At 47.3% G+C, this 20,174-nt stretch overlaps 8 protein-coding genes across 8 annotated transcripts; 5 read left to right on the top strand and 3 right to left on the bottom strand.

Annotated features, from left to right (window-relative positions):
* Window positions 1-96: 96 nt before the first annotated feature.
* N7474_010443 (uncharacterized protein) lies at window positions 97-1,867 on the top strand (the record flags this gene model as incomplete). The annotated part of the gene is made up of 6 exons (XM_057201853.1): window positions 97-273; window positions 324-455; window positions 505-658; window positions 713-910; window positions 964-1,448; window positions 1,502-1,867. 6 exons carry the CDS (start codon window positions 97-99, stop codon window positions 1,865-1,867), a joined length of 1,512 nt encoding a protein of 503 aa, XP_057048124.1.
* A 1,317-nt stretch (window positions 1,868-3,184) lies between these two features.
* Window positions 3,185-3,509, top strand: N7474_010442 (uncharacterized protein; the record flags this gene model as incomplete). Its single annotated transcript, XM_057201852.1, has 2 exons — window positions 3,185-3,286; window positions 3,339-3,509. The coding sequence occupies 2 exons, from the start codon at window positions 3,185-3,187 to the stop codon at window positions 3,507-3,509; spliced, it is 273 nt and encodes a 90-aa protein (XP_057048123.1).
* Window positions 3,510-6,122: 2,613 nt separating this feature from the next.
* N7474_010441 (uncharacterized protein) lies at window positions 6,123-7,043 on the top strand (the record flags this gene model as incomplete). Its single annotated transcript, XM_057201851.1, has 2 exons — window positions 6,123-6,530; window positions 7,005-7,043. The coding sequence occupies 2 exons, from the start codon at window positions 6,123-6,125 to the stop codon at window positions 7,041-7,043; spliced, it is 447 nt and encodes a 148-aa protein (XP_057048122.1).
* On the bottom strand, window positions 7,033-7,464 carry N7474_010440 (uncharacterized protein; the record flags this gene model as incomplete). Its single annotated transcript, XM_057201850.1, has 1 exon — window positions 7,033-7,464. One exon carries the CDS (start codon window positions 7,462-7,464, stop codon window positions 7,033-7,035), a length of 432 nt encoding a protein of 143 aa, XP_057048121.1.
* Window positions 7,465-9,548: 2,084 nt separating this feature from the next.
* Window positions 9,549-10,925, bottom strand: N7474_010439 (NAD(P)/FAD-dependent oxidoreductase; the record flags this gene model as incomplete). Its single annotated transcript, XM_057201849.1, has 2 exons — window positions 9,549-9,769; window positions 9,833-10,925. The coding sequence occupies 2 exons, from the start codon at window positions 10,923-10,925 to the stop codon at window positions 9,549-9,551; spliced, it is 1,314 nt and encodes a 437-aa protein (XP_057048120.1).
* A 952-nt stretch (window positions 10,926-11,877) lies between these two features.
* On the top strand, window positions 11,878-14,844 carry optE (uncharacterized protein; the record flags this gene model as incomplete). The annotated part of the gene is made up of 12 exons (XM_057201848.1): window positions 11,878-12,147; window positions 12,217-12,453; window positions 12,510-12,656; window positions 12,712-12,910; window positions 12,967-13,481; window positions 13,536-13,757; window positions 13,818-13,871; window positions 13,934-14,015; window positions 14,071-14,187; window positions 14,251-14,435; window positions 14,505-14,534; window positions 14,611-14,844. 12 exons carry the CDS (start codon window positions 11,878-11,880, stop codon window positions 14,842-14,844), a joined length of 2,292 nt encoding a protein of 763 aa, XP_057048119.1.
* Window positions 14,845-15,308: 464 nt separating this feature from the next.
* N7474_010437 (adenosine deaminase family protein) lies at window positions 15,309-16,551 on the top strand (the record flags this gene model as incomplete). The annotated part of the gene is made up of 2 exons (XM_057201847.1): window positions 15,309-15,809; window positions 15,904-16,551. The coding sequence occupies 2 exons, from the start codon at window positions 15,309-15,311 to the stop codon at window positions 16,549-16,551; spliced, it is 1,149 nt and encodes a 382-aa protein (XP_057048118.1).
* A 788-nt stretch (window positions 16,552-17,339) lies between these two features.
* N7474_010436 (uncharacterized protein) lies at window positions 17,340-19,101 on the bottom strand (the record flags this gene model as incomplete). The annotated part of the gene is made up of 4 exons (XM_057201846.1): window positions 17,340-17,724; window positions 17,794-18,337; window positions 18,388-18,784; window positions 18,853-19,101. The coding sequence occupies 4 exons, from the start codon at window positions 19,099-19,101 to the stop codon at window positions 17,340-17,342; spliced, it is 1,575 nt and encodes a 524-aa protein (XP_057048117.1).
* Window positions 19,102-20,174: the final 1,073 nt, after the last annotated feature.

Below are 20,174 nucleotides of genomic sequence, written 5' to 3'. Positions count from 1 at the left end.
ATAAGATTGCCTTCCGCGGGCGATTTCGACTCAGATAGCTCCTGGTCATCAGCACCCTGATTTTTACCTCATCTTTGATCTCACATGTCCGTCGCAATGGCAGAACAGAAAGGTGTCGTTCCTGTCGAGACACCGGGAGCAGAGAAGCAAGTTGTCTCCAAAGCCATGGACGAGGCAGCAGAGTATCTTGCTCACAGAGCTGGGTTTGCCCCCTTGTCTCCCGAAGAAGAGAAGAAGATGATACGCAAGATGGATTGGATTCTGCTGCCAATGGTATATTCCAAGCCTTCTCAGGGCACAAGAGTAAGCTAACCGGGTTTTAGCTCTTCATGACCGCTACCTTGGGTGCCGTTGACAAGGTCGCTATCAGTACGGCTGCCATCTATGGCCTCGAGAAAGATCTCCATCTTGTTGGCCAGCAGTATTCATGGGCTGGCTCCATCCTATCCCTTGGAGTGCGTCCAATCTTACTTGACAGTTTGATCTTTTCTAATTTTGTGGCAGGCCATCGTTGGCATGTGGCCGTCCACGTATCTAGTCCACCGACTTCCCTCTGCTAAATACCTGTCTGCATGCTCGCTGGGCTGGTCAGCCATGGCACTTCTCTTGCCTGCATCTCGCAATTGGAGCGGCTTGATGGCTTTGAGGTTCTTCATGGGTAGGTCAGCCGTGTTGAGCGGACTGAACGAATGACGCTGATAATATTGTCTAGGTTGCTTGGAGGCGATTATTGTTCCATCTATTTCTCTTATCATTGCCGGGTTCTACAAGAAGTCAGAGCAGCCGCCTCGCAATGCACTGGTGTTTGCGGCGGCAAGTTCCATCATTAACGGCTTCCTCTCGTGGGCGGTTGGTCACATTCCATCTACAGCATCTCTTTCCATCTGGCAATACCTCTTTTTCATTACCGGTGCCACACACATGCTTGACTTGGCACTTGGCGTTTACTTACTTTGTCAACAGGTTCTATTTCGGCAATTTGGTCCATTATAGCTTTGGTCTTCCTCCCAGACTCCCCCATGAACGCCTTTTTCCTGACCGAAAGAGAGAAGTACCATGCAGTCCAGCGCCTGGCCGAAAACAAAACTGGAATTACAAACAGGCAATGGAAGTGGGATCAGGCCATGGAGGCTGTCATTGATCCGAAGACATGGATTCTATTCTTCTTCAACATCGCCATCAATATCCCCAACGGAGGACTCACAACTTTCAGCGGCATTATCATCAACAACCTGGGCTTCTCACCAGTAAATACCTCACTACTTAACATGCCAACGGGCGTTATGTCTACTCTGTCGGCATTCTGCTTCTCCTGGCTTTCGGCTAAGTGGACCAACCGTCGCTGTTTTGTCACCATGTTGGCAGCCGGTGTTCCCATGGTTGGTGCAATCCTGGTCTACAGTGTACCGCGAACCAATTTGGGTGGTCAGATGGTGGGCATTTATCTAGTAAGCCAAGCTGCCGTTTACCACTGTAGATCCGACTAATCAGCTTCGCACAGCTATACACATACTTCGGACCATATGTTGTCGGCATCTCCATGGCTCAGGCCAACACCGCGGGCAGTACAAAGAAGACTGTGCAGTATTCTATCCTCTATATTGGCTATGCCGTCGGAAACCTCATTGGGCCGCAGACGTTTCGAGCAAATCAAGCCCCAGCATACACGGGGGGGTTTGTTGCCATGCTGGCTAGCTATTGCGTCTGCATCCTACTGATGGCAGTCTACTGGTTCATTGCGCACACGTTGAATCGCCGACGCAGAGCTGGCCTTGACCCTGGAGAAGAGCAGGCGAATGAAGATTTGGTGGATTCATTTGCTGATAAGACTGATTTTCAGCAAAATAATTTCAAGTATACAACGTAGTTAGCGAGTCCCATTTTGTGGTGCTGGAACGCTCCGTGTTTTGTTTGCCTCAAGATAAATTCCGAGTGAAATTGGTGAACGAACTTCGTCCATTCCCAGTTAGTGGTGAGGCTCGAGCCCCACTGAAAGTTGTGGCCTGAGCCCAAGTTCTCCGTGTAGTTTGGCTTTCCGCTCTCCTGGTTTTTCTTAATTCTTAGTGCGAAGATAACGGCCCAAGAGTGGCGATAAGACAGTGTCAACTGAGGACAGCCCCGCACCGTCTTCTTCCATACAGTCTCCCGCTCTCTAGCTGCGGTCCACCGTACCTCCCATGCCGCGCCGAAAACAGGACACTCGACGGCGAACTGGGTGTTTCCAGTGTAAATGTAAGTGTCTCATCCGAACCAGCGAGGCCCAGGCCGCTGACTCCCGGCAGCGAAACACGTCCAGTGCACAGAGGAGCACCCCCGATGCAGACGCTGCGAGAGGCTCAACCTCGAATGCGTGCGCGGACTAAAACTCATATTTCGGGAAGATGCCATCCAACGCGGCATCAGTTTCGGCCGTGAAGGTACTTACCGCTACTATATCCGTGACTGCGATCTCCTGACTGAGTTCGGCGCAATAGGGGTTTGGACAAAACGACCTGGCTCAAACGCGCACAGTTTGGGCACGAGTCCTAATTTCCAAGGCATTGCTCTAGGCCACTATACTAACCGCTGGGTCTTTCTGAATTTAAATGTGGGTGATTTTCAATGCGGCACTAACGTGCTTCAGGCGCGTTCTTCACCTGAGCCTCGGCACCACAGCATTGACCTTTCTACCAACTCCTTCATTGCAACTTCCATCTACCACCCTCTCCACTCTTTTCCAGACACGGAGAGTTATCTCCTTGATTATTTCATCAGTGGCATCAGCCCCTCTTGCTCTCTGAGTGAATCACATAATCCATATATTTCCCTTATCATTCCGCTTTGTTTTGTCTCCACCACCCTTCGACAAGCCCTCCTGGCGGTTGCTGCAAATCAACTCTGTCTTTTGGGGAAGGATCGCTTTTCCCATGAATCCTGTTACTATAAACACAAGGCCTTGCAAGGTCTTCGACAGGAAATTTCCGCTGGTCTACATGACGATGGCACGGTAGCCTCGGTCTTGATGCTTTGTTTTCAAGACGTACGGCTACTCCCCTCATATTCCCCGCAGCCTATTCCTTGTTAACGTGGAATATAGATATCAGATGGTTGTTCTCCTTCATGGATAACACATCTCCGTGGTGGATTACAACTCATCAATGACAATACGGATCATAGCTCGTCTGGTCTATGGAAGTTCTTCAGGATGTACTTTGTGGCTCATGACATTATGACTCGTACCACGTCGGAGAGCTGGTTTGAGGATGAAATCTCGCAATTATGGTCAGAAAGCGATAACCTCGAAGAGGTGAGCCGCGTCGATGAACCCTTCCCGGTAACTATGCTGATATTTCTTGCAGATCGATACGTTGATGGGCTGCTCGCGCGGTCTCATGACCTTGATAAACAAGATCTCGGTTCACGCGTCCACAAAAGCAAAAGTAGTTCCCAAATGTCCTGCCACTTCGAACCTTGTTCCTGACCGCGAGACAACTCTAGATATTGAAAAGCCGTCCTTTGACCTCCACTGAGTCTCAATTCTATGCCAATGCGTCCTCGAAGATTGGCACAGCACTTTTTTTATTGAAACAGAAGCTACCGAAGCATTCTGCGGGCAGAGAAGCCCTTGAGCGCATCGCCAAAATCAAGCATCTTGCTGCCTTGCTTTATCTCAACGAGCGTCTCGGCCCTCTCAAGCAGATTGGCGAGCGTAATTCGAGATGTTCCTCAGTACCTCTCAACACTGTATCCCGTGAAGACGGCGATGGAGGGCTGCGGCAGTACACGATCCAAGAAAGGCGCAGCTCAAGGGTGGGAAAACATCCAGCATTTGGGAGACAAAGCGGCGAGGAGCCGCTAGCATGTCACAGATCATTGCGGGACGAACCAAAAATTGGTGATGAGGAGAGTGTCGGGGTATATGCGGGATGTAAAAGCTGTCTTGTATCGTCGATAATTGAACTGATCTCGACGCTTCCTGATATCGCTACTTTGTTGTGGCCTTTGTTTGTGCTTAGCAATGTGGGCCTGGAGAATGAGGAACAGAAACGTTTTGTACTGGATCGACTGGCCAATGTCCAGAAGACGCGGAATTTGGGAAGTGTAAGGCGAACAATTGACGCTGTGAAACATGCTTTTGTGACGAGGGGTCTATTATGCTCGGGTGAGAGGGCGTGGGGACATGAAACCTATCGCTACATCAGTCTGGCTTGAAGAAAGAAATACCAGAAAAATGTTTTTTTTGTTTTGTGTCATCTGATCTCTTGATCTGATGAGGATTCGCATTTCCTCGTACCTGGGGTTAGTTAGGGTGTCTTAGATTAGGGGTAACGAGGTAGGAATTCGCCAACTTGATCAAGTACCTCACAACGGCTATCTAGGAATGAACCGAAAAGTCACATGGTAAAGACCTTATGTCTAAGTTGTAGGAATAGTAACACGGGCAAAATACTCGGTCGGGCTATTCTTGATTCGGGGGATCGGATCGACCTTCCTCTCCGTCTTCATACACTGAATGAAGTAAGCGTATGTTTCCGCATATCACTCGATAGACCAACAGCTAAAGTGGAAGCTCGACACGACCGATTTTAACAGATATCGATCTTCAAATTTTTATTTTTATTTTTTATTTTTTATTTTTTATTTTTTATTTTTTATTTTTTTCAAAATTTTTTGCCGTTCGTCTCAGTGTGCCCGTCTAGACAATCAGATCCCGGTGCTGCTATCAGCCCCTTCAACTAGCTTAAGATAAACGCTTAGGGGGTACTTCGCTGGACTCCGCTAGACTCACGTTGACCAGGTTTTACTCTGAGAATCACGCGAACTCAAATACCTTGTCCAATTGTCTCGCGGGCGAGACTAGGGGCAATCACCGAAAGCAAATCTGCCGTTGAAGACTAATCGTGCTGTCCTTGGACACTGCTAATTACTTGGCAGTTAACAAAGGTCTCTGATGGATTCCCACCGGCCAAGCGAGACAAAGAAGGAGGCAGGGACTACAAACAGCGGCTACAGCGGCGAGATGAGACCCCCGGTCATTCTCGGATGTATCGGTCTTGGATTGCGAGGGTATTGGTGCCTAATGTGCGCAATGTTCTCCTAGCAGCATGCGCCTTTGCGCTTACTTTGGTTGAAAATGCTGGCCAATTGCAGTAGTCTCAACACTGTAGGGCTGACCACGGTCAGAATGGAGATTTTCACGACTCAATCGCCGTAGCATGGGAATTGTTATGACAAAACGCCCAGAGAAAGTCAACAGAGCACCTCGTATTGCAGTTAGAGCGCTGTACTAGCATGTAACTTATTGCGACTCACGATGGATTATATTTCCTGCGGCGCAGGTGCAGGCGGCGTCACACGAGTGGAGTGGAGACTTCGCCAACTGAACAATATGTGTTGGATGCAAAGTTTGTCCAACTCTGTACTGTATCGACGCCTTAGCAGCTGCCGCTAGTCTTACTGTGCACGGCCATGTTGGATACTGCTATTCACTCTAGCGTTGACTATTTCTACTGCAGCCAAGATGCAGTTTGGATCAGACAATCTAGCCTAGTCCACCAGAGGCGAACTACGTTATATGCATCTCTTCTGTTCAAGATTGACTATACCCCACTACAGTGAAGCTGTGGTTGGTATCACGTCGGTCTAGAGAGCCGGCTATCCCGGAATGACCGCGACAAACTGTAGCGTGAGGACTTATAAGCCATTACTCATCATGGCAAGCACTAACCTAGCCCGGCGCAGCTGCATGTATTAGCGTTCTGGGTGTTACATTGATCACAAAGCTCGATAGCAGCCAGGGCCTCACCGTAAACAAATTGGAAGCAAAGGCCTTCTATCCGTGCTGCTAAGTACTTCAGATGGCACCGACCCTGGCAGGGGCCCTAAAAAGGACCCCAAAATAACGCGTTGGGTATCTATCAACCTTGGATTGGGTGGAACGGCCCCGCCATGTTACTGGATGATCCGTGTCAAGGCGTACGGGATTTGTCGGCTCATATTCTACATGGTACACTCCTGCTCTATATATTTGTAGCTTACAGGTCTATAAAAGAGGGCTTTTTGTCCCTCCTGGTTCTCTTTCAATTGAATCTTATACGGAATTTATAATCCCCTGCCTGTCTAGACGGTCACAATTTGCAACCATGAGAATTACGCAATGCTACTTAAGCATCCTCCTAGCATTCATGTGCGCAATTTCGACTGCTAATGATACCGTCTTGCGTTACAAGCAACCGATTCCACCCAATGTCCAAATAGTCGACACGAAGCCTAAATTCGCCGAAGTTCAAGACGCGAACCCTGGCGTGCTTGTCTACCCCGAAAACGGTGGTTACTACCTGAAGCACCCAGATAGCGGAAAAGTTGTGGCAATTTCATCTGACGACTTGAGTACCAAACTTGATCAGTCATTCCTGTCTCTATCTCGCAAACTTGAGGCCGAAGGCAATTACGAAGAGGCTGCCGTTGTACTCCAGGACCTACAAGAGAATGTAGGTGCATTGCAAAAGCGAGAGGAAGATACCGACTGCGGATTTGCCTGTGGTGGCATGGTTTGTAGTCATCCACATTGCGTCTATCCGGGAGTGCCAGGGAAATGCCCTCATTACGCAGGATGTTATCAATGTTCTCGTTACAATTGGTGCATCTGATGAGAGAGGCCATCATCAGGCTTATCGAATAAGGCAGCATTCTCTCATGCGAAGTTCTAGTCCTTTATTTCGTGCTCAAGCTTGGTATGGGGTATAATATCGGAGCTCACTCATTTTACAATCCTACTCCGATGTACTTGTTCTTGTTCAAGGCTTACAGTGATATATTTTCGATAGCATTGGATATTATGAAATACTATTCTCCTTTGGCTAGAAATAGTTTGCTAGTAATAACCGTTCTATTCACAAGCCTAATCTCGTGGGTATATGTATCCTAATGTGTCATGAATTCAAAGCAAGTATGATATCAATACTTAAGATAGGTTAGACCGCGCTTAGAGATCCGAAGTTTGCACTTGCGCACTAACAAAGCAGCGGATATCTGTGAAGACCCCGACGTCTGCTACGGCCTAGCCTTCGGCCGTTGAATATCATCACCGGCATCCTCTTCAAGACCAGGATCTATAACACATGCACCACTCTTAATCTCATCGCTCGTGTCTCTCTTAAGCCTATCTGCGTCGATTCCGGCTTCCCGTAAGTCGCGCATCACTTCCTCAGCCTTTTCGTGTAAGCCGTTCCTCTCGAGATAAAAGATTAGCGACATATGGGAATTGTCCAAAATAGAACACAGCCGGTCAGAAGCGATGGCTACAACCTCTCCTTCCGGATACTTGAGATAGTACCCGCCGTTTTCGGCGTAGAGGAGAGTGCCCAAATTAGCGTCCTGGATTTTAGCGAATGCAGGCTTCGTTTCGGCAATTTCAACGTTCGGGGGAATAGGCGAGTTGTATCTCGCAGTGGTAATAGCAGCACTTTTATTCAGATTCGCCATCATGCACATAGATTTCCAGTGAACATAAACAATGGGAATATTGATAGAGAGTGGAGGGTTCGAATAAGTAATTAAGAATTCTAGTAAGACGAGAGTAGATGAAGGGTGCTTGCGGCGTGATGGACCGAGTTGTTGAGCGGTCAGAATTGGGACTTCTCTGGTTATGCCTTTTGTTCATTCAGACGGAAGATTCTACGTGATTCTACGGATTCATACCGTATTTTAACAATGATTCATTTGCTACTGTCTTGCTGATACCGCCGTAGGTGAACAGGGATTATCAAGGTAACTAAATTTAGATTAGCGCGTTTTAAGTTAGGGTTTGGGAGAAAATCCGAGGGTTATATGGGGTAATCTGATTTCGAACATTGCGGTACTATGAAGAAGACCCCGATAGAGGATTTGGTTGTTTTCTCGAATGGTGTATTGATAACGTTGGTGCAAAACGAGGAGAGTGCTAGGGGCCATTTTCGGCACGCTGGGGTACCCATAGAAGAGGAGTAGGACCTATTGTTTGCAGTTGAACATCAAAGACGAGCTTCTCTCGCTCAGATATCTTCATCTTAAAGAATCGACTATACATACAGGATCGAGCGAAGTACGTGGAACTGGAAGGTTAGCCTGACCCCCTACAGGAGAAGCAGGAAAAGGGGACGATCAGCCATCACCACCATGGCCACTACCACTGCAACCGCTTCTTCCAGTATGTTGAGTGCAAACATTAAGACTACAGTACGGATAGTTATGATCGAACGTTTGCTGCAACCAGTCGTTTCGACCATCTGGGATGTAGTTAACGATCTGCTGCTGATCATGTCGCGAATCAGTCCGAGCTGGGAAGGTGCAAGTCGGCGCGCCATATTTTATTCCATTGTTCCTTGGATCGCAGAAATTGACTACGTTGTCAGAACCCTGAGGCTGTAAGTTTGGTTTGCTACAGTTCGGGCCCGCAGTTGAGCTGACTGTCTACTAGATGATCGTCCCATGACTTCCATACCAAACGTTAAAGGAGACATATGAGCATATATTTCTCCGGGTATGACCGCATCTACGAATTAGTATTCTACTCTCAATGAGCACTTGTATTCATTTAGAAATAACTATACATTCTCTCTCTCTCCTTACTTAGCGAAGCGAATGATTGGCTTTTCTTGCCTAATGAAATTGGATTTCAGCCTCACTCTCGGCGCGGGCTGTATCTAGCCGCTTTAGCGATCTGCGATGTAGTCAGTAATCTGCTCAAGATCATATCGCTAATGAACCATCGAGTAGCAGAGGCCAGATTTGGGGCCATTCTGCGCCGTGGGTGTTCGTCTGTTGGTTGGTTTGAAGTAGTATATGTTTCGACAAAGTCAGGACTCTCGCGGGCGGTAACACGTGCCAGGAAGTGTATGGGCCATACACGTAATCAGATGTTCAGCTCGTATTGGTCTTGTCAGGTATTTTACATTTCCATTCTGACAGACAGGGATAATATGCAGGCTACCTGCGCCAGTCCTAGATAGGCTTAGCCGTGGTCATGGCGTAAGGGGTTGACGTAGTTTCTGTGTGTAAAACATGGAAGCCGATTTCGAATATTGCTGTACAGCGGAGCAATAGTAAAAATAACCAACAGCTAAAGCGGAAGCTCGACACGACGAATTTCGAGATACTGACCATCTATCTTGTAAAAATGTTGCCGGTTGTCTCAGTGGCGCCGCTCTAATCGATCCTTCCCCTAGATTCTAGGAACTTTAGTAGACAGCAAGCGGTTGGCATCCGCGTAATGAGAAGGCCTAGAAGCATGACAAGAACTAATAGAGGCTAGATAGGAGCCAGCTGGTTAGGGTCCGGTTGGGGAACTTGGGAGTAGCGTAGATTCCTACCAGATTCTCCAGCAATCGTCCAGCAGGCCGTAAAAAATGCTGCGATACTGTTTTCAGTTTCGCAATAGACTTCGCGGGATCACCCAAACCATGATAGCCTTCCTAATCTCATTGGCTTCTTGGGGTTGGCAAGGCGAGGAGAGCGAACCGGCCAGCCGTAGCCAAGTAATCACTTAAAACACTAGCCACATGAAAATTATGTAGGTTCATTGATTCTAGTTACAACTTTGAGATGTTTCTCGGCTCTAGATTTGTCCATTCCTTTACTTCTTTGAAGTCCATGACGGTGTTAGGGCCCCCGAATCTTCCCAAGGTGTCATTCCAGTTCCTGTTCACTGCAGATTCAGGATCCCATTTGATAACCTCATGGATTTTCTGGGGAACTTTGTTCTCCATTGCATCCACAATAAGGCCTCCAATTGATGGGAGATACTTGAAACCTGAGAGAAGTATTTCCATTAGCCATAGAAACCGCGGAATTCTTTGAGAAGTTTACTGCTCACCTCTACCAGAAGCACCGCAGCCGAGAATAAGAGAAGGGTGTGAGGGATGGCGGTCGACGATAAACTCGCGATTAGCGGTATCAGCGCACCAGCAAATCCTTCCGAAACTGAAAGGACGGTCTGCCAATTGTGGCATAGTCTCCCTAAGCAGTGCCCTGATTCTGACTTCGGATTGCTTCGGGACCTGCGTCTTTTCAAACGGTATACTGCGAACTGACCCATCCTCAAACTGCACCATATTGACATATCCGGGATGTTCATCGCAAATCTTGATCTCGCCAGAGGAGTCTGACTCAAAGAAGAAGCCTTTTTCGATGTTGAAGATCACAGGCATATCCTTGTAAAGGGCACGCTCCTCTGGTCTTAGCTTGATATGAACCAATGTCCAGGCTGTCGGACGTAGCTGTTGTTTGAAATCGAGGAACTGTCCAGCGCTTGCACCGGCACACATGATCGTTTGCTCCGCATGCCAAATTTTGCCATCCGCAGTAACAGCGCCCTTCACATCATTGTTCTCGAATATGAGAGTAATTACTTTGCCTTTGGAATTGCCCGTCACAAATTTGGCTCCGAGGCGTTGGGCTTCGCGAGCTGCTGCAACAAGAGCGTCTCGAGCTTGAGCCCACCCTGCACCTGACTTGGCAAAATATCCTTTCCATCCCAGAAACTCACCTTGGAGCACTCCGGGAGGAGCCAGCTTTCGAAATTCCTCAGGTGTAGAGATTTCTACCAGATTAGAGCTGTCTCCCGGTCTAACACGCACTCCCAGTCGATCGAGACCATTTGGAGTGCAGGCGGACATTAATAGGCCCGAGTCATGGTAATACGGTTGAAAGAGGGGATCCTTCGTCCATCCCTCAAATGCTTGGTCACCAAGGATCTCATTGACTTCGATTTCATCCTTTCTGTTACTGTATTGTCCGGAAGATATCACCTTGTTGATGTCGTTGCCAGCGGAGATCGAGGACGGCACTGGATAAGGGTCGAGGACTGTGACATTGGTGTATCCCCGGCGAGTCAGATGGAGGGCAGTGGATGTACCCCAAGTTCCTGCCCCAATGATGAGTATGGACGAGGATTTCGCAATAGCCATCTCTATCGGGTTGGTTATTCTTAGACCGATTGAATACCGATTGAAGATTATCCATCTTCGCGGTTACTTACTGTGCGGGATGGAATGCTTCTTGGAATTGAATGGAATGGCCCTTAGAACCGTAGGAACAACAATAACCCAAATTTTGGTCTCTTAACAGTTGCCGCGTTGTCCTTTAAATAAAAGTAGTTCTCTGACAAAGGGCTTAGCGAACTCTTACGGCGTATAGTTGTTTCGAGGCCAGGAAGGTCCAAGCGAAGGCGATGGATGGCTGACGCACTTATCTCGGGCCTACCGACCACCGGCCCGGGATGCTAGTCGAAGCATAATTAGGCCAGGAGTGGCGGGTTCGTCTCTTCGACCTTCCGTGTCCACGTTACACTGCGTGTTAATTCGTTCCGTAACTCAATTTTGGATTTCCTTTGGTTGGAAGCATATGGAGGGTAAAGTGGGCTAACCCCGCAGATTCGGCTGCCGACCGCATTTTCTTTCAGGTCCTCCGTTTTCGGAGAACCTCCGACGTTTTGCGATTTCAACCTCACGCTAAATTTGAGTGGCTTACACCGGCATACCGAAGATAATAATGTTGCCACTCGCTTGGACCTTACCTCCGTTCGTATTTCTTTTGATACAGAGCACATCCGTGGACCCGGCATTATCAGTACAGGTCGTCTAAGCCAATGCGGGGAAATTTTAGCTACCCATTTTCCGTATTTTCCTTGTCCATATCCCATATCTACTCCGTATACTTTTGGCGTCGTCAGGGACGCTAACGGAGTTGCTGTCCAATTGGCGAAGAGGCGACAAGTCCAAGGTTTATGGTTCAACGCTAAGTTTGGGACCGCCCTGAACACATATAAAGAGGTCACTATACGCCAAACTATGCATCGTGGGGAAAAATCTTCACTTCCTCTTTACCCTCATTCATCCGGTCGAATAACAACTCGTCACTATGGCTGCTCGTCGATCCCATCGCGAGGACGATGTACAAACGCCCCATGATGAACCTACTTACATCAACGACCCCGAAACCACTAAGAAGCCGATTACTGCGGACGAGGCAATGGAAATTGCCATTGGAGAAAGCAATGCGGTTGAGTATACAATCGATTCGGACAATTCTCCTTACCTCGAAGTCCGGGCCAATGTTCCAAATACGGATGACCCTAGCCTGCCCGTCAATACATTGCGCATGTGGTTCCTCGGCGTAGTATTCACTCTGGTATAGGACCAACCGACCACTGAATGAACGAAACTGTTATGGTCCCGCTGACGCCATATTGGTCAACAGGTCGGAACAGGTATCAATCAGTTTTTCTCAATGCGGTATCCTAGTGTGACCATCACTTCATTGGTTGCCCAGTTGGTGAGCTATCCCATCGGGTGTTTCGTCGCCAAAGCACTCCCTATAAAAACCGTGCGCATACTTGGCCGCTGGGATTTTGTCATCAACCCCGACCACTATTTCAACATCAAGGAGCATGCAGTTATTACAATTATGTCGAACTTGAGTTTCGGCCAGTCTTGGGTAAGACATCCGGTGGACACTCCTTATACTTGGAGGCGATATTGACTCTCCGATAGGCGAGCGCTATCATCCAGGCACAGAAAGTGTTCCTAGGGATGTCTACTCCGGTGGGCTACCAGATCCTGCTATCTCTTTCAATGCAAATGTTCGGACTTGGCTTGGCCGGGTTGGCCTACAAATACATTGTTGAGCCACCACAGATGGTAAGGAATGCCTGCGACGCAGTGGACTATCCTTGTGTTCGCTAATTCAAATCAGATATGGCCATCCACTCTGGCAAACGCTGCATTATTTGAAACTCTGCATAGTGAGACCAATCCCATTGCAAATGGTTGGAGAATCTCTCGTTATAAGTTTTTCTTATATATTTTCGTTGGTGGGTTCTGTTGGTACTGGCTTCCGGGCTTCATCTTTACTGGGTTGAGCACATTTGCTTTTATTTGCTGGGCTGCTCCACGTATGTTTCAGTGTCCCCGCTGTGCCGCTGAAAACACACCATCTAATAAACAGCAGACAACAAGGTCCTCAATAACCTCTTTGGAATGACTACCGGCCTTGGATACCTGCCGACGACCTTTGATTGGAGTCAAATCGCGTACAATCAGTCGCCGCTTGTGATACCTTTCTGGGCCCAGGCAAACGTCTTTGCAGGATGGTTTTGCATATATGCAGTTGTGGCCCCTATAATCTATTACACCAACACTTGGTTCACAGCCTATCTTCCCCTAACTAGCTCTGATGCTTATGACAATACCGGGAATCTCTACAATTCCTCCAAAATCCTGGATTCCACTGGCGCTATTGACGAAGAGATGTACAAGGCCTACAGTCCAATCTATCTTCCCGCGACCTTCGCTATGTGCTACGGGGTCGGGTTTGCAGTCCTCAGCTGCCTTATTACCCACGTGCTTTTATACCATACGAAGGACATTATCAGCACATTTAAGGGGGCAAACAAGAAGGATATTCATGCCAGACTCATTTCTCGGTACCCAGATGCCCCTTGGTGGTGGTATGGGATTATGACGGTAAGTTTAGACCTTGCCAGATACCTACTGAATAAATCAATAACAAAGGATCAGATCCTCGTTGTTATTGTGGCTATCATTACACAGTATATATGGAAGACTGGGCTTCCTTTCTGGGGAGTGTTACTTACACTCGCTTTGGCTGCAATCTACGTCATTCCAGTTGGCATAGTTTTTGCTGTGGCGAATCTCAACAGCAACGTACTGACTGTTCTCGGGGAAATTATTTCGGGTTACGTGCTGAAGGGTAGGCCACTCGTTTTGCTGATCTTCAAGGTACGCCTACAAATAATCGTAATGGCCTTAATATTATCATGACTAAACACTAGCGTCCAGTTCTATGCATACACTGGAATCAGTCAGGCTATGATCTATAGTGCAGATATGAAGGTATGTTGCGATTTATTGTTTTGCTTTGCTTTTTTTTGGAACAATCAAACTAACCTGTTTAGCTCGCGTTATATATGAAGATTCCTCGTCGAACATTATTCACGGCACAGTTAATCGCTTGTATCTTAGGCAGTTTGACACAAAGTGGGTGATTTAGCCCAGGCTACGTGTTGTTCGATCTGCTAACGGAATTTTGTAGATGGAGTCCTTTTGTGGATGCTTGGCAACGTGAAAGATGTTTGTTCAAGTGACCAGTCTGACAATTTCACGTGTCCTCAAGGTCGGGTCAACTACAATAGTGCGATCTTCTGGGGAGGTACGTTTGATGCCATATAAGGCCACCGCATTTTTGCGCCATTTATTAATGCAATTATTTTAGCTATTGGTCCATCACGACTGTACAACTTTGGCAAGATGTACTCAGGCCTTTTACACATGTTCTGGATAGGCGCGGCTCTCCCACTCCTAACGTTTTTCTTGCGAAAGAAATGGCCCAACTCAAAGCTCCTTAGCGCCATCCATTGGCCGATCTTCTTTGCAGGGACCGGCAACCTACCACCAGCAGTATGTTAACTTCGTGGAGGCTTATCTTTAACGCAGGTAGAGTCGTGTCTCACTGACAACTGGTTTTAGACTGGTATCAATTACTCGTCTGCTTTCGTAGTAAGTTTTATCTTCAACAAAGTGAGTAATAATCAACCCAGTCTTGTCCTTGTTTCCGTGCTAACTCGGTTACCAGTATCTGAAAAGCCGCAAACCGCAATGGTGGGCCAAGTACAATTATGTTCTATCCGCCGCACTCGACTCTGGAGTGGCTGTCTCGGCAATTGTGATCTTTTTCACTTTAGTCTTACCAAGAGTTTCCCTTAGCTGGTGGGGAAACACCGTCAATAGTGGCACTGTGGATGCGCAAGGTATTCCATGGAAGGAGTTGGGAGTAAACGAAACTTTTGGACCAAAAACCTGGTCCTGAAAGGAAAGCGACATCTCGATCAATGGAATATGTTTTCCTTATTCTTTTTGCTTACAATCCGAATGATGGAAGCGGTCAAATCTGTCTTTGATCCAATCTCTGTCTTTAACCACCAAATCACTAATTGTGTCCGAGAAAATACTCAATCGCAGCGTCCCTAGTGTAGAGGACCCAGGATATCTACAGAACTTTTGGAGCCTAGGTCCAACGTACTTTAGCGAATCAGGCTGTTTTACAGGTGGATTTTCAAATATCCCACATAGAGGGGCTCTGAAAGGTCGTTGGACCACTCTGAAAGACAGGAAGAGTAATGATTGAATTGATTGGACAAACATCACTAGATCCCTGCACACTTTCTCAAGTGAGTCATACCGTGTGCATTTGGTAATACCCCATCAGCCTCTAGCTCTGAGAGAGATTTTTTCTTTTTCAATTTGAGGTTCAACCTTCTGATCTTGTCAACAATGGGTATTGAAGAAGCCCTTTCAGTTGAGCAGCGAGAGAAGCTGAGAGAGAGCTTGTTAGCCACCGACGACAGGTTCGTCATCGAAATCCCGAAGGTTGAACTACATGTACATATTGAAGGGACTTTAACTCCCAACCTGAGATGGAAGTTGACTCGACGAAATGGAACGACCCTCCGCCTTGCGAAAAATACTCCAGTGCTTAAAAGCCTAGAAGAATTGGAGGCGGCAATCGACTCACTTCGGCCCCAACCCACTCAGACCAATGACGAAGAGACAGTTCAGTTCTTCCAAGCATATTATGAAGGATTTGAAGCTTTGAAGACCAAGGAAGACTTCTTTGATCTGGCGATGAATTACTTTGAGCGTGCTGCCTCCATGAATGTTCGCTACTGTGAACCATTTTTTGACCCCCAGGGCCACACCAGTCGTGGAATTTCCTGGGAAGACATGATGAATGGTTTCAGGGAAGCCTCGATCAAGGCGGACAAAGAACTCAAAGTAAGTGCTCCATCCCAGGCAGAAGGGAATTTTTCTATCTCCTTGTGACCTCTCCCTCCGAGACCGGATATTATCTTACCGTTGCTTGGAATAGGTCAAATCAGCATGGATAATGTGCTTCCTGCGTGATCTATCTCCAGAGTCTGCCCTGGAACATTACAGAGCTGCACTACCGTACCGCGACATCATCGTTGGAATTGGACTGGATTCGAACGAGTATAAACGACCTCCGTCTCTTTTCGAAGAAGTTTTTTCACAAGCCCGACGTGATGGCTTCAGGCTCACAATGCATTGTGACGTGAACCAAGAGGATACCCATGAACATATCAGACAGTGCGCATCTGTCATTGCGGGTGAAGGACTTGACCGTATTGACCATGCTCTCAACGCTGCAGATAAACAGAGCTTAATGGACTTGATCTTGAAGCGTGACGTGGGCATGACGATTTGCCCGTGGGCTTATCTACGACACCAGTCACATGCAGAAATTGGGCCTAATATTCGTGTTCTATACAATGCAGGAATCAAATTATCCATCAACAGCGATGACCCAGCATATATGGAGGATTGCTGGATCCTGCATAACTGGTTACTTGCTAAACACCTGTGCGACTTTGGAGACACAGATATCGCTGTTCTGGCGAAAAATGCTGTCGAGATATCTTGGGCAAAACAGTCCATAAAGGACAATATCCTGCAAGAGATTGACGTGGTTTATGAGAAGTATCACAGAAGTCAATAGCTAGGAAAATCAAGCATAGTTATTTAGTCACAACCTAGCTCTCGTCTTCGGGCCTTTCAGCAAGCAGGATGGGATGTCAAACACTACCATATTTGTAAAAGCCGATCACAGCGCTGTATCTTCCTTCGCATAACCTCCCTAAGTGGGTCACGAATATGATCAAACCTCAAACAGGCTTTAATATATTCTGTCAATCCAAGCAATAAATACTCCAAGGTGAGCCCCAGCGATCCAGCGATCTTCACAAGATCGCTGGCTTTTCTGTTCTCCTTATTCTCTCTGAACAGCAGAAGCCAGGGGCCTCGAAAAGGAAATGGCCTTTCCCCGGCCTCTCTACACCTTCCCCGCTCGCACGCTCCCACGCCCATACCGCTAACATCAGATCCATAATGTTTTCATGATAATTGGTCCCAGGGAGATAAAATCAAGCAGGAAGCCAGTGCAAGGAAGCTGTTTGTCAGGGTAACAAGCCTGTGGATTAGGTAAAGAACAAATATCAGGATAATTGGGATGAGGCACGATGGTGTCCTTCCGTAACAGTCAACTATGTTGATCGTTATAGATCCCACCAATCTAGCAATGCACCACGTACTTGTCTTTCCCATGGAGAACAAAATCTGTTGGATATTCGTCCGAATATCCCCAGTCTTAATTCCTAACCTACACTTACGGATAATATTTAGGTGACTTAGGTTCGTGGGGCTTTTTTCTGTATTCATATCTCCATCGGATAGCCGTCCGTTCCGTCTCTTAAATTTTGTCTTTGACTCTGCTGGCCCACTGATAAATCAGTATACATACACAAAGTTTGGATTCTGCTTATCAGTCAGATCAGCGAAAGCCGTCGCATTCAGCGTCGGCCCATCTTCGCCCACTTGCTCACGCAAAATCTCACGTTCCTTCTCCTTTCGACGGTTTTCCCAGATGAACATGTAACGAATCACAAAGAACAACAGAAGTTCAATACAATTTGCTACCAGAAGAGAACCGATGCCCAGGCGATAGGTTGGTGCCTGGTCACTCCTGTAAAAGAATGGGCTGGCGATATTGCCAACGCATACGCCAAACCATATCATACCAGAAACGATCATTTTCTTTGATTGCCCTCCAACGTTGGAAGTGATAATGGAAAGGCAAACCACAAAAGAGGCCTGGTATGAGCCAGTAAGGTAGCTGTAAGTGCCGGAAAGATGATTAGCGATCTAGGACCAAGCATTGCAGATGGAACGAGCGCCCACTCACAAGCAGATCAATCGTCCGACGTAGGCGTCAGCTGGAGCAAGAAGAAACCCAAGACCACCCGCGATTGTTGGAACCATGAATAGAGCTGAAACCCAGGTTCGACTATTGTTCGGTAAGTATTGATTCGCAACGGCTCCTAACAGGATCCAAATCACCACAATTACACCCTGTGGTATGCCCAATAGTGCTGTGTAGAGAGTGTTAAATCCAAGGCCTTCAATGACCAAGGTTGAGAAGTTTGATATTCCGCCGTTCGGAATGTTGCTAACAACCCCAAGCACAAAGAATATCCACGTTTTGTAATCGAGATAAGCCTCCTTGATTTGGTCCCATTTGATTTTTCTCTGCTCAGCACCAGTCTGGTTATGTCGCAGGCGAGCAATTATCATCAGCCTCTCATCACGAGTAAAGCCTCGAAAAGTGGCAGGTGAGTTGGGAAGCACTAGGGCCAGTATAATTCCCCAAAATGAGCAGCAAGCACCGACTATGAGAAATTCATAGCGCCAGGACTCAAGTGCGCCCTTTACGTGACCAATTCCGTAGCCTATACATGTGTCTCAGCTAATACCCAAATGATGGCGCGGTGAACATTACCAATAAGCCCACCACCAGCCACGCCAATGCCGTTCCAGAGGTAATACGCTGCAATACGCCACGGCTGTTCCTCTCGAGTATAGTATGTTGAAATGATAAGCATGAACGCGGGATCTGCAATAGCTTCAAATGCGCCAGAGATTACCCGAAGAGCAGCAAGAGCGCTGAAGGTCTTTGATGCTGCTTCGCACATGAGTAGCGCTCCCCACATGAAAATGTTGAAGCTGAGATACCAGGCTGGGGGCAGCCGCTGCATGATTAGATTAGACGGAATTGCCCATGCCAACCACCCAAAATAGAAGATACTCGATAACCACGAGTACTGTGTGCCTTTGAGATGCAGAGAGTCCTCGATTCCGAATATTGCCGCATACGAAAGGGTAGTCTTGTCAACATACTTCAAATTGGCAAATCACTGTCAGTGGATTCTTTAAAAGTGCGAATCTTTAGGCGGAGATTACTCACGTAGAAAAAATAGCAAATTCCAAGAAGGGGGAGAATTCGCATATCGAGTTTACGTATGAGCCGTTTCTCCGCATCTCGATCAATAGAGTCGTTGACAGGATACTTTTGGAGTGCTTCAAGATATAATTCTTTGTGCTCCTGATGTATCATTGCAGTCGTCAACCCCTTGGGGTCATTTTCTCTTGATTCAACATCTTGCGTGTCCTCAATGCCCGCTACTTCCGCCACATCCTCTTGCTTGGAATCCATGGGGTTGGAGGATAGGGAGAAGGGGGTTCGCTCTATGCTCAAGTGTGATAGTTGCCGAGAATGCAACTGACAGCAAGGCTAGGTTGAGGCTTGTGGCTGACTTTCACCATTAATATACCGCAGCACCGAAGCTTTCCAGTCGATCTGATTACCTAAAACCACTTCTGGTCTCCACATGATGGTTTTTTATCATTTGTGGAAAAAGGAAAGCTCGCGAAAGCCTCCAATATGGGCGTTTTGACCAAACTTACAGGAGAGCGGGGAAGCAGAAGATGACCCGATCCGGCAACCCGACAGCATATCACCCCACACTAGTTACGGTTCCTTTCCTTGACCCCACGCTCCACCTGCCCCAGGCCCCGTTATCAGACCTCGTATCCTTTGTCCCATGTGACATTTCTTTGTCAAGTCCGTGGGGGTCGTCGGGATGTGTACTGTCGCGTCGGATATATAAGTTGACGAACAAGCTTACATTCCCTGGAGATATAATATTTGAAAAAAAAAAAAAAAAAAAAAAAAAAAATGCGACGAGGCTGAGAATATACCGGATGACTTTTGTAGACCCTCGAGAGAGAGCGACATCCAGGTCAAGAACCTAGAAATTTGTCCCACAAGTAGGCTGTTTTTCCCGCCTCTCTGTTGCACATAAATGGCTTCGTACAACGGTCCTCCCCACAAAGAACATACGGCGTATTAGAGGTTTTTGATTTTTACTTGAATGACAGCCGTCTTGGGCTCAGGGGTGGCCACAGTATCAGGCTCAGACGTTTGGCCTGTAAGACTTCAATCATCTCACTCAAAGCCAAATGGAAGGCACCATTCAGCGAGAGGGCTTAGGAAACCAACTCCTCGCCTTTTTGTTCTTCCCGGATGTAGACTCCTTGGCAGCGGCAGCGATCTTGCGCTTTCGAGTGCCCTCAAACGAGTCACTCCGCACCCTCGTGTGATGCATATATCTGACTTATATATCTGCCATATTTATTCAAAAAAATATGGCAAAGGCTGTATGGGCGACAGAAATCGACAGAGAAAAAGCTCTCATTCGCGCGTTCATAAGGTTCCACAAAAGAGAT

The sequence above is a fragment of the Penicillium riverlandense genome, assembly GCF_028828495.1.
Source record: "Penicillium riverlandense strain IBT 135883 chromosome Unknown utg000009l_segment0_segment0, whole genome shotgun sequence".
Lineage (NCBI taxonomy): Eukaryota > Fungi > Ascomycota > Eurotiomycetes > Eurotiales > Aspergillaceae > Penicillium > Penicillium riverlandense.
This window is presented reverse-complemented; position numbering and strand designations above follow the sequence as displayed.